Here is a 20704-nt window from a genome sequence, read left to right as displayed (position 1 = left end):
ATTTACGGCTTATAGCTCAATTCGTGGTAAGTAATTAAGAGGCCTGCACTTTGCCAAGATCTTTCAATGTCACTGGGAAGGCGTCTTGAGTAACTGGAGCGCAGTGAACAGGTTCTAGTGGATCGTGTAGGGGTTCATTGACCAAAACAGCTGAGCTCAACAAACAGCAGTTGGGGCCTAGCATGGTAAGGTGCTTGTCAAGATGGACAGCTGTCTGTCCACAAGCAAGCCTCCGATTGTCTCCCCGTGTAACAAGTGCAGCCAGCTGCGTCGCCGTTCCAAGTGGCCAAGTTTCACCTTCGAGCGGATTTGTGGCATCACTTTCGGCTTGGCACAGTTAACCAAAAGAGGGAACCAGAACGACTCTGAGACTGAGAACTCACGGCACACATTCGACACATGGACACATGTCTGAAGGTCACGTGGGCATGTCGTCTTTGGTGTCAGTTTACCAGTTGATGGCGTGTATACTGTTCTTTAAGGCATGCCACATGTTGCACTCACGAGTGCGCATGGCAGCCGAAACTGTGATAAGTTATCGTCCAAATAGTGACCTACGTTTTCATTTCTTATCAGAACCCATTCGGGAGATAAGCAATTGCATAAACCTATTCAAACTGTTGACATTTTGGTTTCTTAACAAATATGAGAATTGTACAAATGAAAATGAAAATGAAAATTTACTGCGTAGATATTTGATTTGCCTTCGGAATATGTTTTACAAAATTTGGAAATTAAAACTGGTTAATCATAAAAATGCTATACACAAGTTAATAAGTTTTTATACCCTGAACCCATTACAAATGGGTATAAGGGTATATTGTGTTTAACTGGCAAAAGGAAGCATCTTCGACCCCATCAAGTATACATATATATTCTTGATCAGCATCAATAGCCGAGTCGATCTAGCCAGGTCCGTCTGTCTGTCCTTCCATCCGCCCGTCCGTATGTATGAACGCAAGGATCTCAGAACATATAAGAGCTGTAGACTTGAAATGAATTGAATTTAGATGTAGGTGCTCCTAGTGCCTGCGAAGATCGAGTTGGTTTCCTATAATCGATAACTTACTCCGTTTCCAAGCAATTGGTCAATAATAAGAGCTAGAGTCCCCAGTCTTACTTGTTTTGGTTTGAAATCTTGGAATATAAAAACCTCAAATTACCTAATTACTAATCTCAGCAAATTTCAAGCCACATAATTAAATGTTTAAATGTTTATTTTAGCTTCATTGAAACAGTTAAAGCCAATTAAAGTTGTTTTCTAACCAATCAACGGGAACCAATTTGTCACGCAGCGCAATTGAAAAACGCCGAGTTTTACTTAATTGCCCACTAAATTGTGGGTATATAATATAATTCTAGATAATATATATTATCTATGCAATAGGTAACTTGAGGCATTTCCTCTACACCAAACATTTAGTCACTGATCAATTAGCATCACATGCGGTTCAAGCCAAGCTCACAGCTCGAATTACCAGCAGCAAGCGTAACCGCAAAGTATCTCAAAAGTAACAGCTGCTGATGTGGCTTTTGTTTATAATTAATATAAATTATGAATGAGCAAAAAATTAAAAACAACAAAAAAAAGATACCTTGGGGCTTCTTTTGCGGCTTTCACTGACATAGAAATCTCTAGCACCTGTCGACTGTGCGATATGCAAACTACAAGATACATTTTTTTTTTTTTGCTATACCCGCGCGTTTCTACAAGATATTGAAGCGTGCTTTTGTTCTCAGCACCAAATGCTGATGTCATTTGGCAATCACTCGAGCTCTGTGTTTTATGTGCTCACTGGTCGTTGTTTTTGTTCGTGTTGTTGCCGCTCTGAGAATCTGGCTCTGTATCCGAGTCTGGGCTCTGCTTGGAAGTCGTCAACACGTCACGCTCGTGAAGGTTACACAGAATCTCACAGCGAAAAGCATTTTCTAGAGGCGTGTTCAAGTCGCGTGTTACGACTTGTTACAATACCCTATTACCCGGAGCTCTAACTCTATGTAGCTAGTGCGATCCTCCTAGCTCAACTGACAGCAAGACTTGTCAATAGACATGGAAAAAAAAAAGATATCTAAAAAACTAGCAACGACGCTTGAGATTTGATGTTAATTGCACTTGAATGTGCCTTGCCCGTTTCGTAGTATGGACTTTAGATACTTATACACAAATATCTATATACAAACACTCAGATATATAGAAAATATACATACATATGCAAATATGTTTATGCACAACATGGCATCGTGGGCATGCAAAGCATTTTGCTGCCTCTTGTGATTGCCATTTATTGGATTTTTTGGAGCGTTGCAAATATGCATGGAACACATCGGACTAACTACGATATTTGCGTTGCCAAATGGAATATGCTTTGAGTTTTTTTGTTTTTCCTTTTTTGTTATTGTTTTTCGAAAGGCGCTTTCTGCAATCATGAAGCTTAAGAAACATTTAGGAGTGATATTGTTTAACGAATAGTTGTAAAAGTTTTGCATGTCAGAAATCAACGCTTTAAGTCGACTCTCGACTGATCCATCTCAAAGCAATTTAATCATATAACAATAAAAACTAATAAGAACTAATTCGAACTTATACTAAAATTCCAAGTCATATAAGTTGCTTCGGCGCAAAAAAAAAGTAGTTACTTTTAATAAGAAATTTTAGTGCTTGAAATAGTTATTGATTCAATTACATTGGTTAAGTTTACTCACATCTATCTCCAAGTGCACACAAGCTACGTTAGCCCAGTTACATTTGAAATATGTGTGTGTTAAGCACACTTACGAGACCCTGTTACAGTTTAACTGCGTCGCAGTTGTACGTAGGGCTAATTAACATAAGCTCAAAGTCACAAATCACGGGCCCACCCGCATCTACATCAGCTGTCGGGCATACAAAACAGTTGAATATTCAGAGAATCAAATGAGTTTTGCTTACTTAATCTCGATCAGCAATTGGCAAATGGCTGGGAAAAACCCCAATGGCAAGAGAAGAACAGGAATATAAAAAAAAAAAAAACATTTTCAAGTTATCGATTAAACACGAAGGAGCAGCGAAAGTTCTAGGAAACCAGACACAACCAGTTGGCTAAATTGGTAACATGACGCCAGGCATTAAATGCCGCACCCTGGTAACCGCAGGCGTAAACGGAACCACCCAACTGGCCCGACTGGACGTCCTTTGGGGAGTTGCCCAACATCCCCGCCGGCGTCTTCTTGTTGTTGTTGTCGTGTGGCAAACAACTTTTGCTGGACGTGTTATGCCCGGCGCGAGGTTGTCATGGAAAAAATGAGCCGTCGAAAAAAAAAGAGACTCTAGTGTATTGCCATAGCGGCCACATATGTTATGTATTGGGTACTTTATCTGACCAAACTCATGCAAAGCACATGCATAGGTAATGGAGCAGGGTCCGTTGATGGCGCCTTTGCATGTAAACGCAAATCAAACTTATCGACGCCAAAAAACCGAAACGAAAACTTTTTATCAGTTTCTTTTTTTTTTTTGAGGCAGTTCTCTATTTAAAACTGGAGCAAGCGCAGATATATAGCATATATGCGTATTCGTATCTTATCTAATTTGCGCAGCTTGAGATAAAATGAAAAATCAAAGATACTTGGCCTCTTATCTACCAGCGGCCTCCAACTGGAACTCTGTGATGTAAACAACATTCTCGTAAAGGCCTGAGAATTTCTAAAGTCTGGCATAAATAGTGTCTGGTATCGAATCTACGATCAAGGCATGTATTTTGTAAATATTTATATATTGCTAGCTGGTTTCAATTTGAGTACAGGCACATTAATATAGGTACAGTGCTTCTTCTTCATTTCGCTAGCTGATAAGCCCAGACTGCAGTGAAATAGAAACTCAAGATAAAGAAGCTGCTGCAGGGCTAGAAACATGATATGCTCAAGGCTTACGTAAATATAAGAATACTATATATTGTCGATTATGCAGAAGAATTTCAGTGTGCATAGAGTAAGGCCACTCATAATTAAATGTAAGAGGCTCTACTCGGGCAGTACTCGACTGAGGGATACCCTGAATTCTCTTCTACCAAACATGTTCTAATTGAAATTCTGTGAGCCTACGCTTAAATTCTAGTCTTAGGCTATAAAAAGAATAGTAATAATACACATTTACACTTTTTGAATTTATTCATATTCGATATCTATCTATAACAGTAGGAAATATTCATCATAATCATTACTAGCTGTCAGCTTAATCAAAGGCACCTTGGCCAAAATTTCTTGAATCGTCTTAGCAAAAATATTGTAAAAATGTAATAATAACTTCATATTGATAAATGTATTACAATATTAATTAATTAATTGTGTCTGTGTTCATATGAGCTTGGTTCTGAAGAGGCAAGATAAGCTCAAGTATTAAATACATGCAAAATTCATCAATCATTATTATCTTCAATTATTAATAATTTTTAGAAACAATTCTTTTTTATTTTTTTTAATAATTTTGAGCTGAAAATGTTTATTTAAATTTGAGTGAATCTATGAAAATTGTAGCACTCATAATATATATGTTTTTTTTATTTATCTAAATACAGCACAATTAATAAAAATTATTTGTTTTTGAAAACTAATTTGCCGCATTTATTTTTTTTTTTTTTAAGTCTTGTAAGCAGAACTAAATAAATAAATACTTATAATACATATCTGACAGCAATTAAATGGCGTATTCAGAGAGACATATTTGTTTGCAAATTAGCTCAACTCATAAGCCAGTCTGTCAATAGGTTCGTAAGGCAATTTTACTTTGTTTGTTTATGTAGTTTTAACTATATATTTTTTTTTGTATTTGTTTTTCGTCAGCTATTTGCCAAAGGTGTTGCCTTATCGTCTCCTCTATGCCTTAGATCATTCTATAATTGACCATTATATGGTACGTTCGAGTGGGCATTGCCAAAGGCTGATTATAAATTTGCCAAGAAAACCATTTAAAAGAGAGCTTCTGTTCAGACTGTGCTCTATATATTATATCTAGCTGGTGGCTTACCTTGAAATATTGTCAAGGTGTCATGAAATATTCCTTTATTGCATTTGCGGATCAGTTGACACTTTTTTTTCTTTAATTATTTTTATGGAGTAGTGCACTTAATAGCACAGCACTAGACACACTCACACACACACACACACACACGCATACAACCACACCCCCGTACACACACGTTCACATATATATTTATATAACTTTCGTTGTTTTTTATCAGAACTTTAGGTGTTATTGAGAACGCCACAAAGGCATTAAAAAAAAAAACTGCTGCAAAAGCAAAAGCTAATCAATTTTACTTTTATTTTTTTATAGCTTTTTGCAGCTGATTATACAATTTGATACGGAGCCCTTAATTTGCATTTAAATATATATCATAAATTTGGTTGTTTTGTTATTGTTTTTATATTTCTTTGTTATTTTGAAATCAGGTTTTCGAAAAAACGATTTTCAATGAAGCTGCTTAACACTCGCGACGACTGCGACTGGCGCTCGCAACGGACGCGTATCGAATGGAGAGGCAGCCGGAGACGAAGCCCCGCCAGCCACGAGCGAGCGCATGAGCCGCTCCAACCTGTGCGTCGGCGTCGGCATCGGCATCGTCGTCGGCGTCGACGTCGATTACCTGCGCAGTCGCTGCCGACGCAACCAGTTAGGAAATTTTGACTGTGACCCTTAGTAACTGGGCAAACAATTACAAATTTTTGAAGAAATAATTTGTTTAATGCAAAATCAGAAAAAATACCAAGGGCTTTAATGCCAACCATAATTTTTAGATGGTTCGGTTTAGAATTCTTGGTCTAAAGTTTCGCTTTCAAAGTCTTTTGACTTTGTCTTTGTTTTAGGTTCAGACTCGGCTCAACTTAATCTAACTAATTCAACTTTAAGTTTGATTTGCTCGTTGCAGCCTTGATCTTAAATGTTTAAGTATGTGGCAGATATATTTTGGCCATGATACACGCGTTTTGGCCCACTGTGCCAATGCTGCCGCTGCGCTTTTCGTGTGCTTATAAAAATGTTTATACAGAAACGTTTTTTTTTTCTTATTTTTTTGGCAACACCGGTTTTGTTTTAGCTGGCTCAGCAGTACCTTTTTTTTTAAATTTTGTGGTCAACTATATTGGGAATCTCTTGCTTGGAGAATCGCAGGCGGTTTTGTGTGTGGGTGTGAATGAATTTGACTGACGCATGTTAATATGTGACAAGTTTCATTTGTTGCACAGCTGTGTGAAACTATAACAGTATTGTTGTTGTTGTTGTTGTTATTGTTGCTTTGTTTCTTGTAAATGCCTCCGCTGGGTCTGCTGTGGCATTTGGACTACCGAGCACTTGTTGCTGCCCAAATCCGAGCGCCAACACATTGAGTGATTTGACACCTGAAGCGTGCTCCCTCTGTCACAGCCATCAAAATATAAATGCTTCCGCCGCTGCAATTTATTTAAATCAACTGAGCAACTTACATAAATTACCCTAGGACAGGAAATGGGCGTGTCAAGACTGCAGCAACAGAAGCAGCAGCAGCAAAAACAACTTAATTACAACGCCGACACGTGGCGAATGTTAGAAAAAATCTAGTCAAAGATCAGACCGGATCGGATCACCCACACAGCAGACATTAATTATGGTTAATTGTTGGCATAATGTAAACAAAACATTTATTAGAAAACTTTTCTTGTAATTAAAAGGTGTTTAGAAAAACGCCTTAAAATTAAATTGGATTTTGTCTGTACAGGAACTCAATTTTTGAACGCTCCAAAATTATAAAACATTGAAAGGTACACAAAAAAATGGATCGTTAATTATTTTCCAGGAATGCATATTTTTTGTTCCTAAGATTTATATTTAGAAATATAATAACAGCTGTCTAGCAGCTGTTGCGAATATATCTGCTATACAGTTGATATTATTTGATGTAAACGACAGATTTTAAAGCGATTACATAGAAAAAATTTAATAAGTATAAAAAATAAGCACTGCACAGTTGACATATGTTAGCTTCTCATACAAAGACATTGATCTCAATAAATTTCATTAACAAACACTTTTTACCCTAGTTTACAATAAGATATAGATGCATTGGAATTAATGCTAAATGGATACTTCGAGTGGGAACATTAACAACAAGTATCAAGTTTGGTGGTATGGAATATTGCACTAGAAACATGTGAGTGCTGTGAAAGGTAGCTGGATTCAGCTGACATGGCGAAGCACATTTCACTTTTCAGGCGTATAGTACATGGAGTGTAGGAACAGACGTGTGACCTCGCCAATCACCGAACGATCGGGTATGCTCTGGGCCATGCCATACAGAGCCATTTTACCAACCACTGGCTGACCAGGATCCTTCATAATCTCCGCTGTGCAGGTACGCAAATCAGCCAAAAACTTATCCGCCACACCCGCCTGGGTGTGCATGTCCGTGATGCAGATGTGAATGCTGCACGAGAGTAAAAGAAATGTAGATACATTTCTATTATTAGAAATGACAATACTTACCCGGAGGGGAACTGCAGTGGGTTAAGATTCCAGCCCAGTTTGCACAGCGCATCCGAGAGCCGGAAAATGTCAAACACATTCGAACCCATGGCAATAACAGAGGTGGCTGGCTTGCCAAAAACGAAAATGCCATCGATCTGACGCACGCTAAAATAAACCGGATAGTTTAAAAAAAGATCACATGAAATACTTGTGGTATTTACCCTCGCTCAATGTAACGGGCTGTGTCCACAATGCGTTTGGTCGCCTCCAGATAGCCCTCATAGCCGAAATTCATCATTGTAGCCCAGCAGGCGGCAATGATGCCACCAGCACGGGAGCCATTCACTGTGGGTGAGCCGTAAACGCCGCCAGGCCAGTCGGTTGTGACCGTAAATTGATGATCCTTAAACTTCTTCTGCGAGTACATTATGACCGACGAGCCCTTCGGTGCAAAGCCGTATTTATGCGTATCGGCTGAGATGCTGGTCACGCCCTTTACAGCAAAGTCGAAGGGGCGCAGCTGATAGCCAGCATGACGCACCAGCGCAACCACAAAGCTGCCCAGGCAAGCATCCACATGCACGGGAATATTATACTTGACGCCCAGCTCAGCAATAGCTTCGATATCATCAATGGTGCCATACGGAAAATTGGGCGCAGAGCCAACCAGCTGAACACGAAATAAGTTTTAGAGCATAGTTCACATGAGTTAGGGTGCTCACTTACCAGAATGGTATTCCTATTGATGGCTCGCTTGAATTTCTTGATGTCCACCTCGTAGGTTTCCGGATCGACGTCCACGTAGCGCACGTGTATATTGAAGTACTGGCCACCCTTGTCAAAGGCTGCGTGCGCCGTGCGCGGTACCACAATGTTTGGCCTCGTGATGCCCTTCTCCTCGCGTGCATAGTCCCGATAGGCCTTCATGGCCATGCAAATGGACTCCGTGCCACCGGTTGTCATTGTGCCGCAGCTGTCGGCATTGCCATGAAATAGCGTGCAGGCCATGCGCACCACCTCGGCTTCCATTTTACACACGCCAGGGAAGAGATCGGCATGAAGGGGATTCGTGTAGGAAGCCTTGCCATAAACCTCTGTAACCAGCTCCACCAGCTCCGGATTGTAGCCATAGACAGCGCCAGACACACGTCCATCGCGCCAGCTGTAGTGACCAGCCTTGAGATGATCATCCACGAGCCCAAGTATCTGCTCCTTAGTTAGGCCCTTCTCGGGCAGACGCACCGAGTACTCCAAATGCTGGTTGCTCTTCTGGATTTCCGACTCAAAGTCGTTCTTGGCCTTGCTCAGCTCTTTCTCCACTTGGCGGCGAACAGCCGGCAGCTTCTTGGCCAACTTAAAGAACTGACGCCTGCCCCGCACATAGAGACCTGCAAGAGAAGTACTGTCATTTTAAACGCTATTGATAATCTCAGGTACTTTTTGGGGGCTTAATTAGCAATGTTTATCAGCTGACTGATAAATGCCTGCTTATCAACAATTATGAATACTTTGTTAGACGCAAGAACCGGTAGCCAGGCAACTGCTTAACAATCGATCACAAACTTAACGGAAGCAATAAGATTAACTGCTCGAATTACGAAATAGCGAGTACATAAATATCATTGCCGATTTATAATTGACATTTAACATGTAAATAATAATGAAAAGCGAAAATCTTAACAAGCATGCGATTTTTTATTAGGAAAGAGTAAAAAATATTAAAAATTAAGCTATCGTTTTTGTTTTTTGATCCTAGGCTAGGGTAAATTAATTGATGATGACAGAGCATATATAATTTATGTGAACAAATGTGTCACATCCAATATGTTACACATTTCTTGCCCTCTGCAAGCCAATAATTAGTCACAATTAGTAAGCTCTTTTTATATAATGGTGCCACCTAAATGGGACTGATAAAAGACCTAGAAAGTTAATATCTGACTGCGCAAGAAATAACAATTATGAAATGATATGTTAGATAACATATGAAAATTAAATATAGAATTGAATCAAGCTCATAACACACAGAAATTTGTTTTTTTTAAATTCAATAAGTACATAATACGCGCCACTATCTGATCTCGTATGAACTATGGCTCCTGAAATATGTACATTTATATATAACTTTCCGTTTCACATGGCAAAACACAAGTCAATGTAGATTTGCACTGAACTATTACGTTAGACAAGTATAATCTATGCATAATCTATTAAATAGATTAAGCTATAGGGTTCACAAGGGGATGGGTCGGTAAAGTTTAAAGTACATAGGGCTTATTTTCTATATGTGTATGCATGTTTATTTCTTACTGATAAGATTATTTGAGGGATTAAAGTGTTTGACAAATGGCTCTGGGAAAATAGACGGACACTTACTTTCATCCTTGCTGAGCTCCGTCCAGATCCAAACGCCTCCCAAAACGGTTGTCGCTGTAATTGCGGCCACCTGCCAGGGCTCCTTGTTGCCAAAGGCACGGTTGATGCAGCCGCTGACGGGCTTCACGCAATCGCTGCCAGAAAATGGACGCATTTTGCCGCCAATCGAAGCACAACTAAAATGAAAGTTGATAAATGATATATGTATATGTACGGAAGGCGTACTCAGAACACCGCCACACTTGCTGGCCGCACGTTAATAACTGAAATTATGTGGGGCGCTAGTTGCCTGATAATCGCATAGAAACCGGTCTGTTAACTGATAAGCGTATCGGGCGCATTCCATATTTAAACGATTTATTGCTAGGCCTTAAAAAACCAGAGTTTAAATCGGGAACAAATGCCTTGTTGTTACTTACTGCACACCTGACAGAAAACAAAGACAATATTGTAAATACGAAATTGCATTCTGGGGTTACGACAGTTCACTCACCAGTTGTGCTGACTAATCAAATTGTTTGTGCTTTGATTAAATGCTTAATTATTAAATACAAATTAAATGAGCTTATGGCACCTGTTTGTTTTGCCGTGTGAAATGTTACTAAACAAATGAGCGCTCAGCTCAGCTGTTGCGCTGGCACCGATAGCAAACGATATATCGATAGCTGTTTTGTGCCTGGCAATGTTGTACATCGATGATAAGGATGAGTACGCTGCTCAGGCAAAATTGCGTGTGCCTTGTGTGATCGTACACAGCTGATATGTTGTTGCAACTAACAGCAAATAGCAAATAAATATCGATAGTCACATATCTAGCGATCCTTTAAGCATTTAGATCATTTTACAGTTTAATAAATATGCTTCGTAATCTGCCAAATGGACTGAAATTGGTAATTATTATAAAAGAAAAGTTATTATATTTGTTTAATCATCCTTTCTAAGCAGTGCGGGCGTTTAGTGCCCATTCGTTTCGCAAGTAATATAAAAGCCGAGGAGTTCATAAAGGTGAGCAGAAATTCATTAACAAAAGACGTATTAACCGTTAATATGCAGGTAAAAAATCAACAAGGCGTGCGTAAAATCACATTATGCCATCCGCGTACACGGAATTCCCTCTCGATGGACATGATGTGCGCCCTGCACGAGGCACTCATCGCGGATCGGGAAAATGTAGAGCTGCGATGCGTTGTTCTGACGGCCGAGGGCAAAGTTTGGTCTGCTGGCCACAATTTAAAGGAGCTGCAGCCCAACGATATTCAATTTCGGGACTCTGTTTTCCAAAAGTTAACCGACATTGTGCTGGACATAAAAAAGTTGCCTGTGCCGGTGATAGCCAAGGTTAATGGCTATGCGGCTGCGGCTGGCTGTCAGCTGGCGGCTTCCTGCGACATTATTGTGGCCTCGGACAAGAGCATGTTCTCCACGCCTGGGTAGATAGTTGATCTTAACTTGGATTCGCTCATTCACATTCTACCTTACAGCGCCGGCGTTGGTGTATTCTGCAACACGCCCGGCGTGGCCGTTGGACGCGTCATGTCGCGCCCCAAGTCGGCGTACATGCTAATGACTGGCCTGCCTCTAAGCAGTCAGGAGGCCTACGTGGCTGGCTTGGTCACAAAAGTGGTACCGGAAAACGAGCTGGAGAAAACAATTGAGGAAATTGTCGGTGCCATCAGAGAAAAAAGTCGTGCCGTTATCGCCCTCGGCAAGGAATTTTACTATCAACAGCTCAATATGCCGCTCGAGGATGCCTACATTAAGGCCAAGGCTAAAATGAATGAAAATCTGCAATTAGAAGACTGCAAGGAGGGCATGAGCAGCTTCGTTGAGAAGCGTGCGCCCAAATGGAAGCATACCAAATGAGATCTGTCACCTGCCGAGATAAACTATCAGTTGTATGGACCCGAACAAATGTGCATTTAGCTTATGTATGGACAAATATAGTTAAGAACTTATTATGCATTTTAAACGCACTCGTCTACGTTCTTGCCATCCTGATCATCTCGTTAATCATCCTTACGGCTGCATATGATAATGGGTAAGTACAAGAAAGTTATAATTGTAAATTTCGTTTCGATTTCTACTACTTTTATATTTCGTAAATTTAGAATTTCGACAGGTTGTAAGATTAAGGGCGCAATAAACATCCGATTGCTATTTGAATTTCCTAGACTATTATCAGGTGTTTAGTGTCTTATCAAAAATCCTTTAGAGAGATCAGTGCAAGTGTTTTTTCTGTACTGTCGTTACTATTCTCTAAGTTTTTCTGGGTGCACTTCATTTTGTATTTTGACTATATATGTTGGTATAATTTTCCAAGCAAAGGTTTATTCTTTTTCCAATTGCCAATTGAGATATATATTGTTTTTCTTAATTCCTTCCTCAAAATAAAACCAATTTTCGTGCTTTCGAAAAGTATGCTCAATTCTTATTTTGTGTGTAGTTTATTCAAAACGTGTTTGTGTGTGCAAATATTTAAAAATACAAATACAATGTTTGACGTGGATAATTAATGAAAATAATAATCAAAAAAAAAAAAAATAAAATAAAATAAAAATATTTATATGTTGGCAGTTGTTGTCTGTGTGGAGTTAAGAATTTATTTGTTTTCAGTTCAACTATATCCAATATTTAAATTTTGAGGTTTTGTCTGAGTCTTTTTCAATAGATTTCTGTTTAAATGGTTGGACGTAGAAAATTCTTGAGGCTGGACGAATGTGTGCCGAAATCGTAAAAAGAAAAAATATTAAAATAATAAAATATTTGCGTCGTTGTCGCTGCTGTTGTTGTTGCTGCCGCGTTGTTGTTGTTGTTGTTTGTGTTGTGATGTTTAAATATTTAAAACTCTTCGCATTGAACTAAAGATAGTAGAATATTAATCTTATAGGATGTGGAACATATAGATATATATATATGTATACAGATATATATGCATAGTTAACATACATATCGATACATAGAGTTTATATAGTAAGCGTTAAGCATATACATATGTACTACTAGGAGTATTTTCTAAAAGTAGAGCAATATTATAACTGTGCAATAAAATATTTTTTTCTTTCTCAGGTTTTTTCTTTTATAGTCACGAACTTTAAAAGTGTTATTTTAAAGCTAGAAAATAGATCCATTTTCGAGGCAATGCAAAGAGAATTATGCCAAAAGAATTATTTAGTGTCATGTGCTAAAAGACTACGCATAAATATTTGAAATTCCGAACGTAACCCCGTGCGGTTAAATCCCCCTCTCGCAGGTCTACCAAAATTAGAAGCCCCAACTAAAAGGGTACAAAATGTGTGAAAAATAATGCCAAAAAAAAAAAAATAATAAAAATAATAATAATGGTGTCGTGTTGGGTGTTGTTAGTAGTTGTTGTTGTTGTTCTTGTTATTGTTGTGCAATGATTCTCCCTCCGCACTTCTGCCGGCTTGCTGCTGGTTTTTTTGTTTTTTTAATTTGTTGTTAGCTCTTCACTTTAGACCTCGGTAACGGGACGCTTCTCAATCCAAGCCTTGATGGGCTCCAGGGCATTGATGGCCTCGACGACGCCGCGCAGAGCAGGGTATGGCTCCAGCAGATCGCGCTTCACCATGTAGTTCATGTAGTCGGTGATGCCGGCAAAGTAAACATCGGCCCAAGTGAGCTGGATTACACAGAAATAGGTTTAGTTAAGGGTTTGGGTTAGGGTTTATATTTATGTGTTCTCATTGCTGTTGCCCACCTTGCTCAAAGCCAGATGACCGTCGTTGTCCTTGACGGTCTGCTCCAGTTTCTCCAGATAGAATGGAATGACCTCGGCGTTTAGGGTGACCAGCTTCTTCTCCTTGATCTCATCCTCGGGCTCGTACGAGACGACTGCAATTTCTATACATTAAAAATTCCAGAGTTAATCAAGGACACTGAACATGAAACTGAAGCACACATTGTTCGCTACTTAGACGGAAGTCATTGATGGTATCAACCACAATGTCGATCTGCAGATCCTCCCAGGGCGTGGCGCCGCACAAGCCGACTGTCTTGGCCAGAAAACGAGCCATCGAGATGCTCTGATGCACACGCTTGCCATCCACCTCCAGTACCGGCATCTGGCCCATGGGCATGGCTAAGCAAATTGATTAGTGAGCATGAGTTTGGGTCATCGAGTAGATGCACTTACTTGGCTTTAGGGCTGGCCATTCGTCGCGGGTGACGCGCACATCCTCGTACTCGATGCCGCCATAGGCGAACAGATAGCGCAACGGCTCGGCGAGGGCCTTCACGTTGAAATAGAAGAGGGTGTAGCTGTGCTTGATCGGCTCGGCGGGCTCGGCGGGTGGTGCGGCCTCGCCATCGGCTGCTGGTGCTGCCTCGCCATCGGCTGGTGGTGCAGCCTCGCCCTCTGCTGGTGGTGCGCCCTCAGCTGGTGGTGCTTGTGCTTCGTCGGCCATTTCTGCGCTTAATCAATGCAATTCCCTGCGTGAAATCAACAACAATCAAATATCTGTGAGTATCGCATTTCAAAAGCGGCTCTTGAGTTGCTTATCACGTTTTTTATTTCTATTCATTTTACTTCCATTATGCCCACACAGCACATCACCCATACACAAACATATATGGTGTAAACAAGGCCCTGGCCATAATCAGCGGTCTGTTTGTTTGGCTAAGCGTGGAGAATCTTTTAGATAACAATTCTTTTATGGAATTGGATTGTGCCAGATACATATAGTATATGTAGAATATGGCATAGGACTATCGTACGCTTTATGGCGCTAAGATTATGTTTAGTCCACATATTTTATGTGTGCTTTGAACTAGTTAACAGCCATTAAGGATAAGATAAGCACAGGTTCTTAATGAACACATAAAACATAGGTATTTCCATTAAGGTTTCGAGCAGTTTCTACTATGCAAAAACATGGTAATGCAACAGTATATCAGACTATTTATAAAAACTATAATCGAATTCGGTTTGTGGTTATCGCCCGCCATATATACATATATGGCTTCTATTTCACAATATCAACGATAACGCAAAATTGTAATGGAACAACTGCGTGGAAAATAGATTCTCAATGTGTAGCTGTCTATTATTATTTCAGCGGCCCGATAACAACGTAAAAGTGACAAGCAATTGTTTTATTGTTTAATTTTAATTAACAGTTGCTACAATTGATATTTTTAGAAATTAAAGGTAGAACTTCGCTTTGCAGCTCACAGATTAAACTGTTCCTTAACAAGTTTCTTAAGTAAGGCTTGTGTCTAATTGTATTTTAAATCTGCAAGGGTATATAAGTTAGTTAATTTAATTAATTTCAATAATAAATCTATACACTTTTCCCCATTTGAAGACAATTAAAAAGTATCTTTTACGTTCAATCTCTCGTTGTCAAAGGTATAAGATTGATGAAACTTTAAGCAATAAGATATTATTGCCCATGACACAGGATAATTCTATTCAAAGATTCAATCGCTATAGCTTATGATATTTGCCCTACTGAAGTTCCTTATAGCTAACTATTTTCTAGATTATTTCGTTTACATTCTCTCTTCTAGTTTGATTTGTAAAGAAAGGATCATCTATGCAATCTCTGTTTGTCTGCAATTTGTATATTTTGATTTTATTAGGATAAAAAAAGTCTCTCTTGTGAATGTATATATAATTGCCCATTCCATTACACAACGAAGGCCACCATTTCTTTAGCATAGACTCGATTTGACCATATTTGGGGCTTTCGTTACCTTCAAATTGTCAACATTTCAGCGGGCAATTGCGATAAATCAAAAGCTGACAAAATAATTACCATATAATTGCCATATTTATATATATATTGTTTATATAAATATATCTTATATACATATATAAACGGTATTTAAGTATTTCGTATGGACTGGGTCTGGCGCAAAGCGGAAATGCATCGATTATGCCAGAGACACGACTTGAGAACTGCAGCAGGAGGTGGAGCTGGGGAACTGGCAACAGCCAGAGACAAGACTCGACTTAACTCGACTCAGAGACAGACGCAGACGCAGACAGACGACGATCCGCACCCACACAATTCGCATTGAACGACGCGTTTCTCCATAGATCAGTTGGTTCTGTTTCGAGTCAAGAAAGTCGCTGGGGCGTTGGCGCTTTTGTTACGCCCCTATTTCCATTGTTTTTATTTTTTTTTGTTCTTTATTTTTTATGATAATATTAACTGCTGGGCAGGAAGTGACGCGGAGCCCTTCGTGTGCCTTGTGGAAAGGCGAGCGAGCTGTAAGTGTCGCTGTCTTCGGTCCCGCATTTGGCAGGGCGCCCAGTCAGTCAGACGGACAGACGGACGGACAGTCGACAGTTGGTAGTCCTCCCCTCTGCAGCCCCTTAAGTAATGCCCGATTGGTCGCCTCTTCCGCTGCAATTTCGTGTCTCAAATTGCAACAATCGATTTGACTTCTCTCACTATCTTACACTGATTCTCTCTCTCTCTCTCTCTCTCACTCTCTATCTTGGCTTCTATCTCTGTTGCACGAACTTGTTGCTGTGGGTGCTTCAATTGAATTTAATTTGGCATGATCCATCGCAGGAGCGGGCGTGAGGCGCTAGGGCCATGGGTATTTTAGTGTCATGATTTAATTAAATTTCGATTTTAAATTTGCTCGCTATGCTGTGCTATTTTAATGCTTTGATGTTGCCTTTTGCCCAATTGCCTTGTCTCGCAGCACTTAATTGTGTGAAATCGATTTACAATTTTCGTTTCGTGCGATTTATACGAAAATCTTTCGAAAATGTTGGGGCCCAGTTCAAAAGAGGTTAGGCCAAAATTACTTATAAAGCAATTTGAGAATAGTTCAAGCACATAATATAGAGAACCTGGTTTTTCCTTAATAATATCATAATCTTTCTCACTACGATATTATCACAAAAGTATTTTAGGCTATTTTCGAGATTTAATCAGTTTTCAGAAAATATTCTTCCCAATCAGAAAGCTCCAGTAGAAATGCTCTAGTAAAAAATGGGCAAGCCCCTGTCTAATTACACTTGCAATATTCACTTGGAATCTGATTTTGTCGATTTTCCCAAATATTTAATCAGGTCAGGAACCTGAAAGTGCGTCAGCACGTAGCACGTGCTATGATGAATCCAGCGCCAGATGGTCAAGGAATCTTAAAATATGGGCAGAGCAACTGGAAAGCGACTGGCACTGATTACAGATGAACTCAGTGATCAAGTCTCCAGGCGATTTCTTATCAATGACATTTACAATTGCCGCACTCAGATTCAACTAACGGGGACTGGGTATTGATATTTATTTTGTCTGTTATCAACTTTGGGTTCATATGTATATTTATTTTACGCTAGGTATTTTGTCTGGGTTATATAAGCTGGTTGTTGTCTTTTTTGAAATTGAATTGAAATATCGCGAGGTAAATTGTAAAATTGTTCCGTACGTAAAATTTAAGTACCTCACGCTTCGAAATTCGTACGCGCACTCCACGATTGAAATAATTTGGATTTCGAGTTTACTATTTGTAATGCAATTCGTAGAAGGTTTGTCTCGTTTCGACTTTCTTGGTCGATGTCTCGTTGGATTGGGTTTTGGTCCACACACGTCGTTGTCCTTCACATATTTGCGTGCGAATGATTCGAGTCGTAGGCAAGAACTGCGAATGCCCGAAACGAGTTCAAAACTTTTCGATTTCGAATCGATTGACCCACAAATCAACCAAAAGACAGTTCCAATTTTAGACAACGATCGCCAAAAACCGAAGGCAAATCGACCGACAACGAGACGTGCAGCTTTCGGCGTTTCGGAAATTGATTTACAAATTGGCAAAGGAGAACAGTTTAGCAATTTACTTAATTACATCACTTTAGTGTATTTACTTTAGTATTTGCTTTCAATTTCACATTTGTCCTTTTGGCTGTGCCTTACCTCAACGAACTTTTCCAAACAAATTCAGCTCCAGCTGCGCTTTCCAATTAAGAATTTTGTTTTGGAGTTTGGCTTTTCTAGCACGGCTGGTCACACAGCAAACAGGAGAAACAGTTGAACCTGAACCGATCGCAGCAGCTAAGCAACAGCAATGAACGCCGACTATTGTTGGAGAAGTTGGGCGACGGCTTTTATACGTTCCAATTGACTAAATGGGCGGCGCCACTCCCACATGGAACTGCTCTGAGCAGCGAAAAAGTAGCGAAAGCGGCGACGGTGTGCGCACAGAGAACTTTTCACTGTGGCGACGCCGAGAGTTTCGATCGTTGTGGGTTTTGGGCAGCGCTCTCTCAGAATGTTTGCGTGTTGTTGCCGTGGCGTTTTTTTTTTTTTTTCGTAACTAACATTTAAATATGCCATTTCAAATGAAAATGAATAATTATCTTAATAAAAAATGCTGCTACAAGATACAAATGCAGTTGCTATAGACCAATTAATAGTTTTTTCTTCTTCTTATATTACCCCACTCGTTGCCTAAACTTACGCTCTCTGAGCGATAAAAGGCGCTTAGCAGCAGCAGCAGCAGGCCTGTTAAGAGAGCGACTGAGCCGGCAGCCGGCCGGTTTAATGACGCCTTGTGTGTACGTATGTATTGGTGAGAGTAATTGCATTTTGTGTGTGTGTGTGTGCACGTGTGGGCGTTGTGACATGTGCTTTTCTCAATGCCTTACAAAGGAATACTCTTGCCTGATGAATTCAATTAAATGCCGTAGATATTTTAATTTTTCTATTCTACTTGTTTATTGTCTGCAGTTTACCTAATTGGGCATTTGCATACAGCTCTTGGCTAATTTATTGGTTTAAGGAATAGTTGTGGCGCTCTTAAAAATGTCTTGTTCGCACACTCATTCTCTTTATTGTGGCTTCTGAGAGTAAATTGTGTTGGTATTTGTTTGATCTGTGTCGTCTCCAACTAAATATTTGGCGAGCTTTCAATTATGAACCAATTATGGCTGGTAGCCTTGACTAAACCAATATTTATCACGGCTTTTAGTTAGAGTAGCTTATTTGACATTTTAATGATAGTTTAAACAACCAAATCGGGACAATATTTAGAATAGATGCTTAGAGGTAAGTTTCTGTGATAAGCGGAAGTCAATATATATTGTGATTATATATTGTGTGCCCATTCGGCCATTCGGCGTTGCAATTGCAACGAATCTATGTCTTTCTTTTTCAAATCTTTCTTATCTTAATGGCATCACATATTGAACCAATTTGTGGTTGACTGAAGGATTTTTCGATTTAGGCATTTCCGCTAGAAAACGGGCTTTGTTTAGGGTTACAACTCATTAGCTGAAAACAATTTGGAGGCAGAGGAAAATTTTCTGTAACGCCAACATGAGCCGGTGAATCGCCTATGAGTCGTATGTTTCAGCCTATCGGCGCCAGGCTATGAAATCTGAACGCTTTCCAAGCTTGTTTATGCTAGAGTGCAACGCAGACAAAGTCCAACTAGAGCGAACTGGTTGGCACAGGCCTTTAAAAAGAACCCTAGCTAAATTTAAATTAAATATATTGAATCATATATTGCATATACATATATATATGTGTTTAAAGAATTTTAAAAGAAATTTTTTATATATATATACTTATTTTAGTTTTCAAGTTTAGTTATGGCCGTTTAAAACATTCAAAAAGTTACTGCTTGCCTGCATTCTAATCGTACTGCCAATGCGTTGCACTGCTTGAGTTGCACTGCTTGCTGTGCTTTTGATAAGCTCTTGTGACATGCAAAAGCTCACTGCTAGTTCAAGCACCTTGTTGAAAACTGCTTGCTATATAACTCGAATAAAAGGCGCTAATTTTAAAATTACCAGCGATTATAAAAAAAAAAAAAAGACTTGGCCCAATAATTGATAACGACTGAATTTCACCAGTTGCCGGTGAGTCCCCCTGCTGAATTCCCAATCGAGTTGCTTGGGCTGTTGACTAACTCGAAACGTTCGAAAATGTGCTATGATAAGCAAAAATGAGTAAAATACTTCAGCACAGACTTAAAAGCACGCCAAATGTTCAATTGGCCTCAATGCTTTCGATTGAATTGCCAACTGACGCAAAAAATAAAAGAAAACTTGCTAAAAAAAAACTGATAAGATAATAGGTTCGTATATTTTGCGCAGTCAACGAATAAGTTTGAATCAAACTAAAGAAATTAAAAAAATGTTTATGTCGTTTGGTTAACTTACCTTGAAATAAGAAATTTCAAACGATGTTTTTTATTTGGAATTTAATAGAAACAGTTTTGCTAACAGCTGTTGAGCTACTGAAATATTTGGAAATAGTTGTTTTCACTTTGACATGAGACAAAATAATTGCTTGCTTTGAGAATTTTCTCAAACAACAACAAACGACAACAATTTCTACCGGTAGATCTCAGCTACATGCTTTGGTGTCATTGTATTTGTCGGCCTAGACTAATTAAGAATTTATGCCGCCTGCATGTAAATAAAAAGCGAAATAATAAAGCGCAACAACAAAAAGAGTTATGACAATAATTTGCTGTAGAAAATGCGGCGAACTCACAAACACCAACAACAACACATACGCGCACACACACTGCTACAGCTGCTAAATTGTGTGAGAGTGTGCAATCTAAATAATAAAGGTAAAACAACAACAACAACAAACAACAAAAAAAGTTATAACTAAAGCAGCGGAGTCGGCGCAGCAATGGCAACGACAACAACTAAAGCAAACAGTTAGCAGTCGACAACAACAACAGTGTCATGACAAAGAGGAAGAGGGAAATTCAGTAGAGTGCACAGTGGTTGATATCAGCAAAGAAGATATAAATAATATTTTGGAATATATGCTTTTAACAGTAGAGTCCATTTTCAAAGGTATTTGAAAACATTAAATAATTGAAGCTGTTTAATGGAGAAGTCAACTCTGGCATTAA

At 39.3% G+C, this 20704-nt stretch overlaps 3 protein-coding genes across 5 annotated transcripts; 1 reads left to right on the top strand and 2 right to left on the bottom strand.

Annotated features, from left to right (window-relative positions):
* Nucleotides 1-6772: 6772 nt before the first annotated feature.
* Sply (Sphingosine-1-phosphate lyase) lies at nucleotides 6773-10451 on the bottom strand. Its single transcript, XM_015173952.3, has 7 exons — nucleotides 10344-10451; nucleotides 10270-10276; nucleotides 9851-10026; nucleotides 8201-8862; nucleotides 7696-8144; nucleotides 7493-7639; nucleotides 6773-7433 (listed from the first exon to the last, which is right to left on the bottom strand). Exons 3-7 carry the CDS (start codon nucleotides 10002-10004, stop codon nucleotides 7211-7213), a joined length of 1635 nt encoding a protein of 544 aa, XP_015029438.1. The 5' UTR covers nucleotides 10005-10026; nucleotides 10270-10276; nucleotides 10344-10451; the 3' UTR covers nucleotides 6773-7210.
* Nucleotides 10452-10586: 135 nt separating this feature from the next.
* Nucleotides 10587-11819, top strand: LOC6625116 (enoyl-CoA hydratase domain-containing protein 3, mitochondrial). The gene is made up of 4 exons (XM_002049460.4): nucleotides 10587-10740; nucleotides 10796-10855; nucleotides 10904-11280; nucleotides 11332-11819. Exons 1-4 carry the CDS (start codon nucleotides 10708-10710, stop codon nucleotides 11711-11713), a joined length of 852 nt encoding a protein of 283 aa, XP_002049496.2. The 5' UTR covers nucleotides 10587-10707; the 3' UTR covers nucleotides 11714-11819.
* Nucleotides 11820-12275: 456 nt separating this feature from the next.
* On the bottom strand, nucleotides 12276-20100 carry GstS1 (Glutathione S transferase S1). Of its 3 annotated transcripts, none has more exons than XM_015173950.3 (5): nucleotides 19992-20100; nucleotides 14004-14299; nucleotides 13782-13949; nucleotides 13569-13711; nucleotides 12276-13490 (listed from the first exon to the last, which is right to left on the bottom strand). In XM_015173950.3, the coding sequence occupies exons 2-5, from the start codon at nucleotides 14272-14274 to the stop codon at nucleotides 13323-13325; spliced, it is 750 nt and encodes a 249-aa protein (XP_015029436.1). In that variant the 5' UTR covers nucleotides 14275-14299; nucleotides 19992-20100; the 3' UTR covers nucleotides 12276-13322. The 3 variants fall into 3 exon arrangements, with proteins under 3 accessions (XP_015029436.1, XP_015029437.1, XP_002049497.1); XM_015173951.3 differs by lacking the exon at nucleotides 19992-20100 and adding an exon at nucleotides 17743-17910; XM_002049461.4 differs by lacking the exon at nucleotides 19992-20100 and adding an exon at nucleotides 17273-17411.
* Nucleotides 20101-20704: the final 604 nt, after the last annotated feature.

Source organism: Drosophila virilis, chromosome 5 (assembly GCF_030788295.1).
Source record: "Drosophila virilis strain 15010-1051.87 chromosome 5, Dvir_AGI_RSII-ME, whole genome shotgun sequence".
NCBI lineage: Eukaryota > Metazoa > Arthropoda > Insecta > Diptera > Drosophilidae > Drosophila > Drosophila virilis.
The sequence above is the reverse complement of the archived record's forward strand: the minus strand, read 5'-3'. Positions and strand labels throughout refer to the sequence as shown.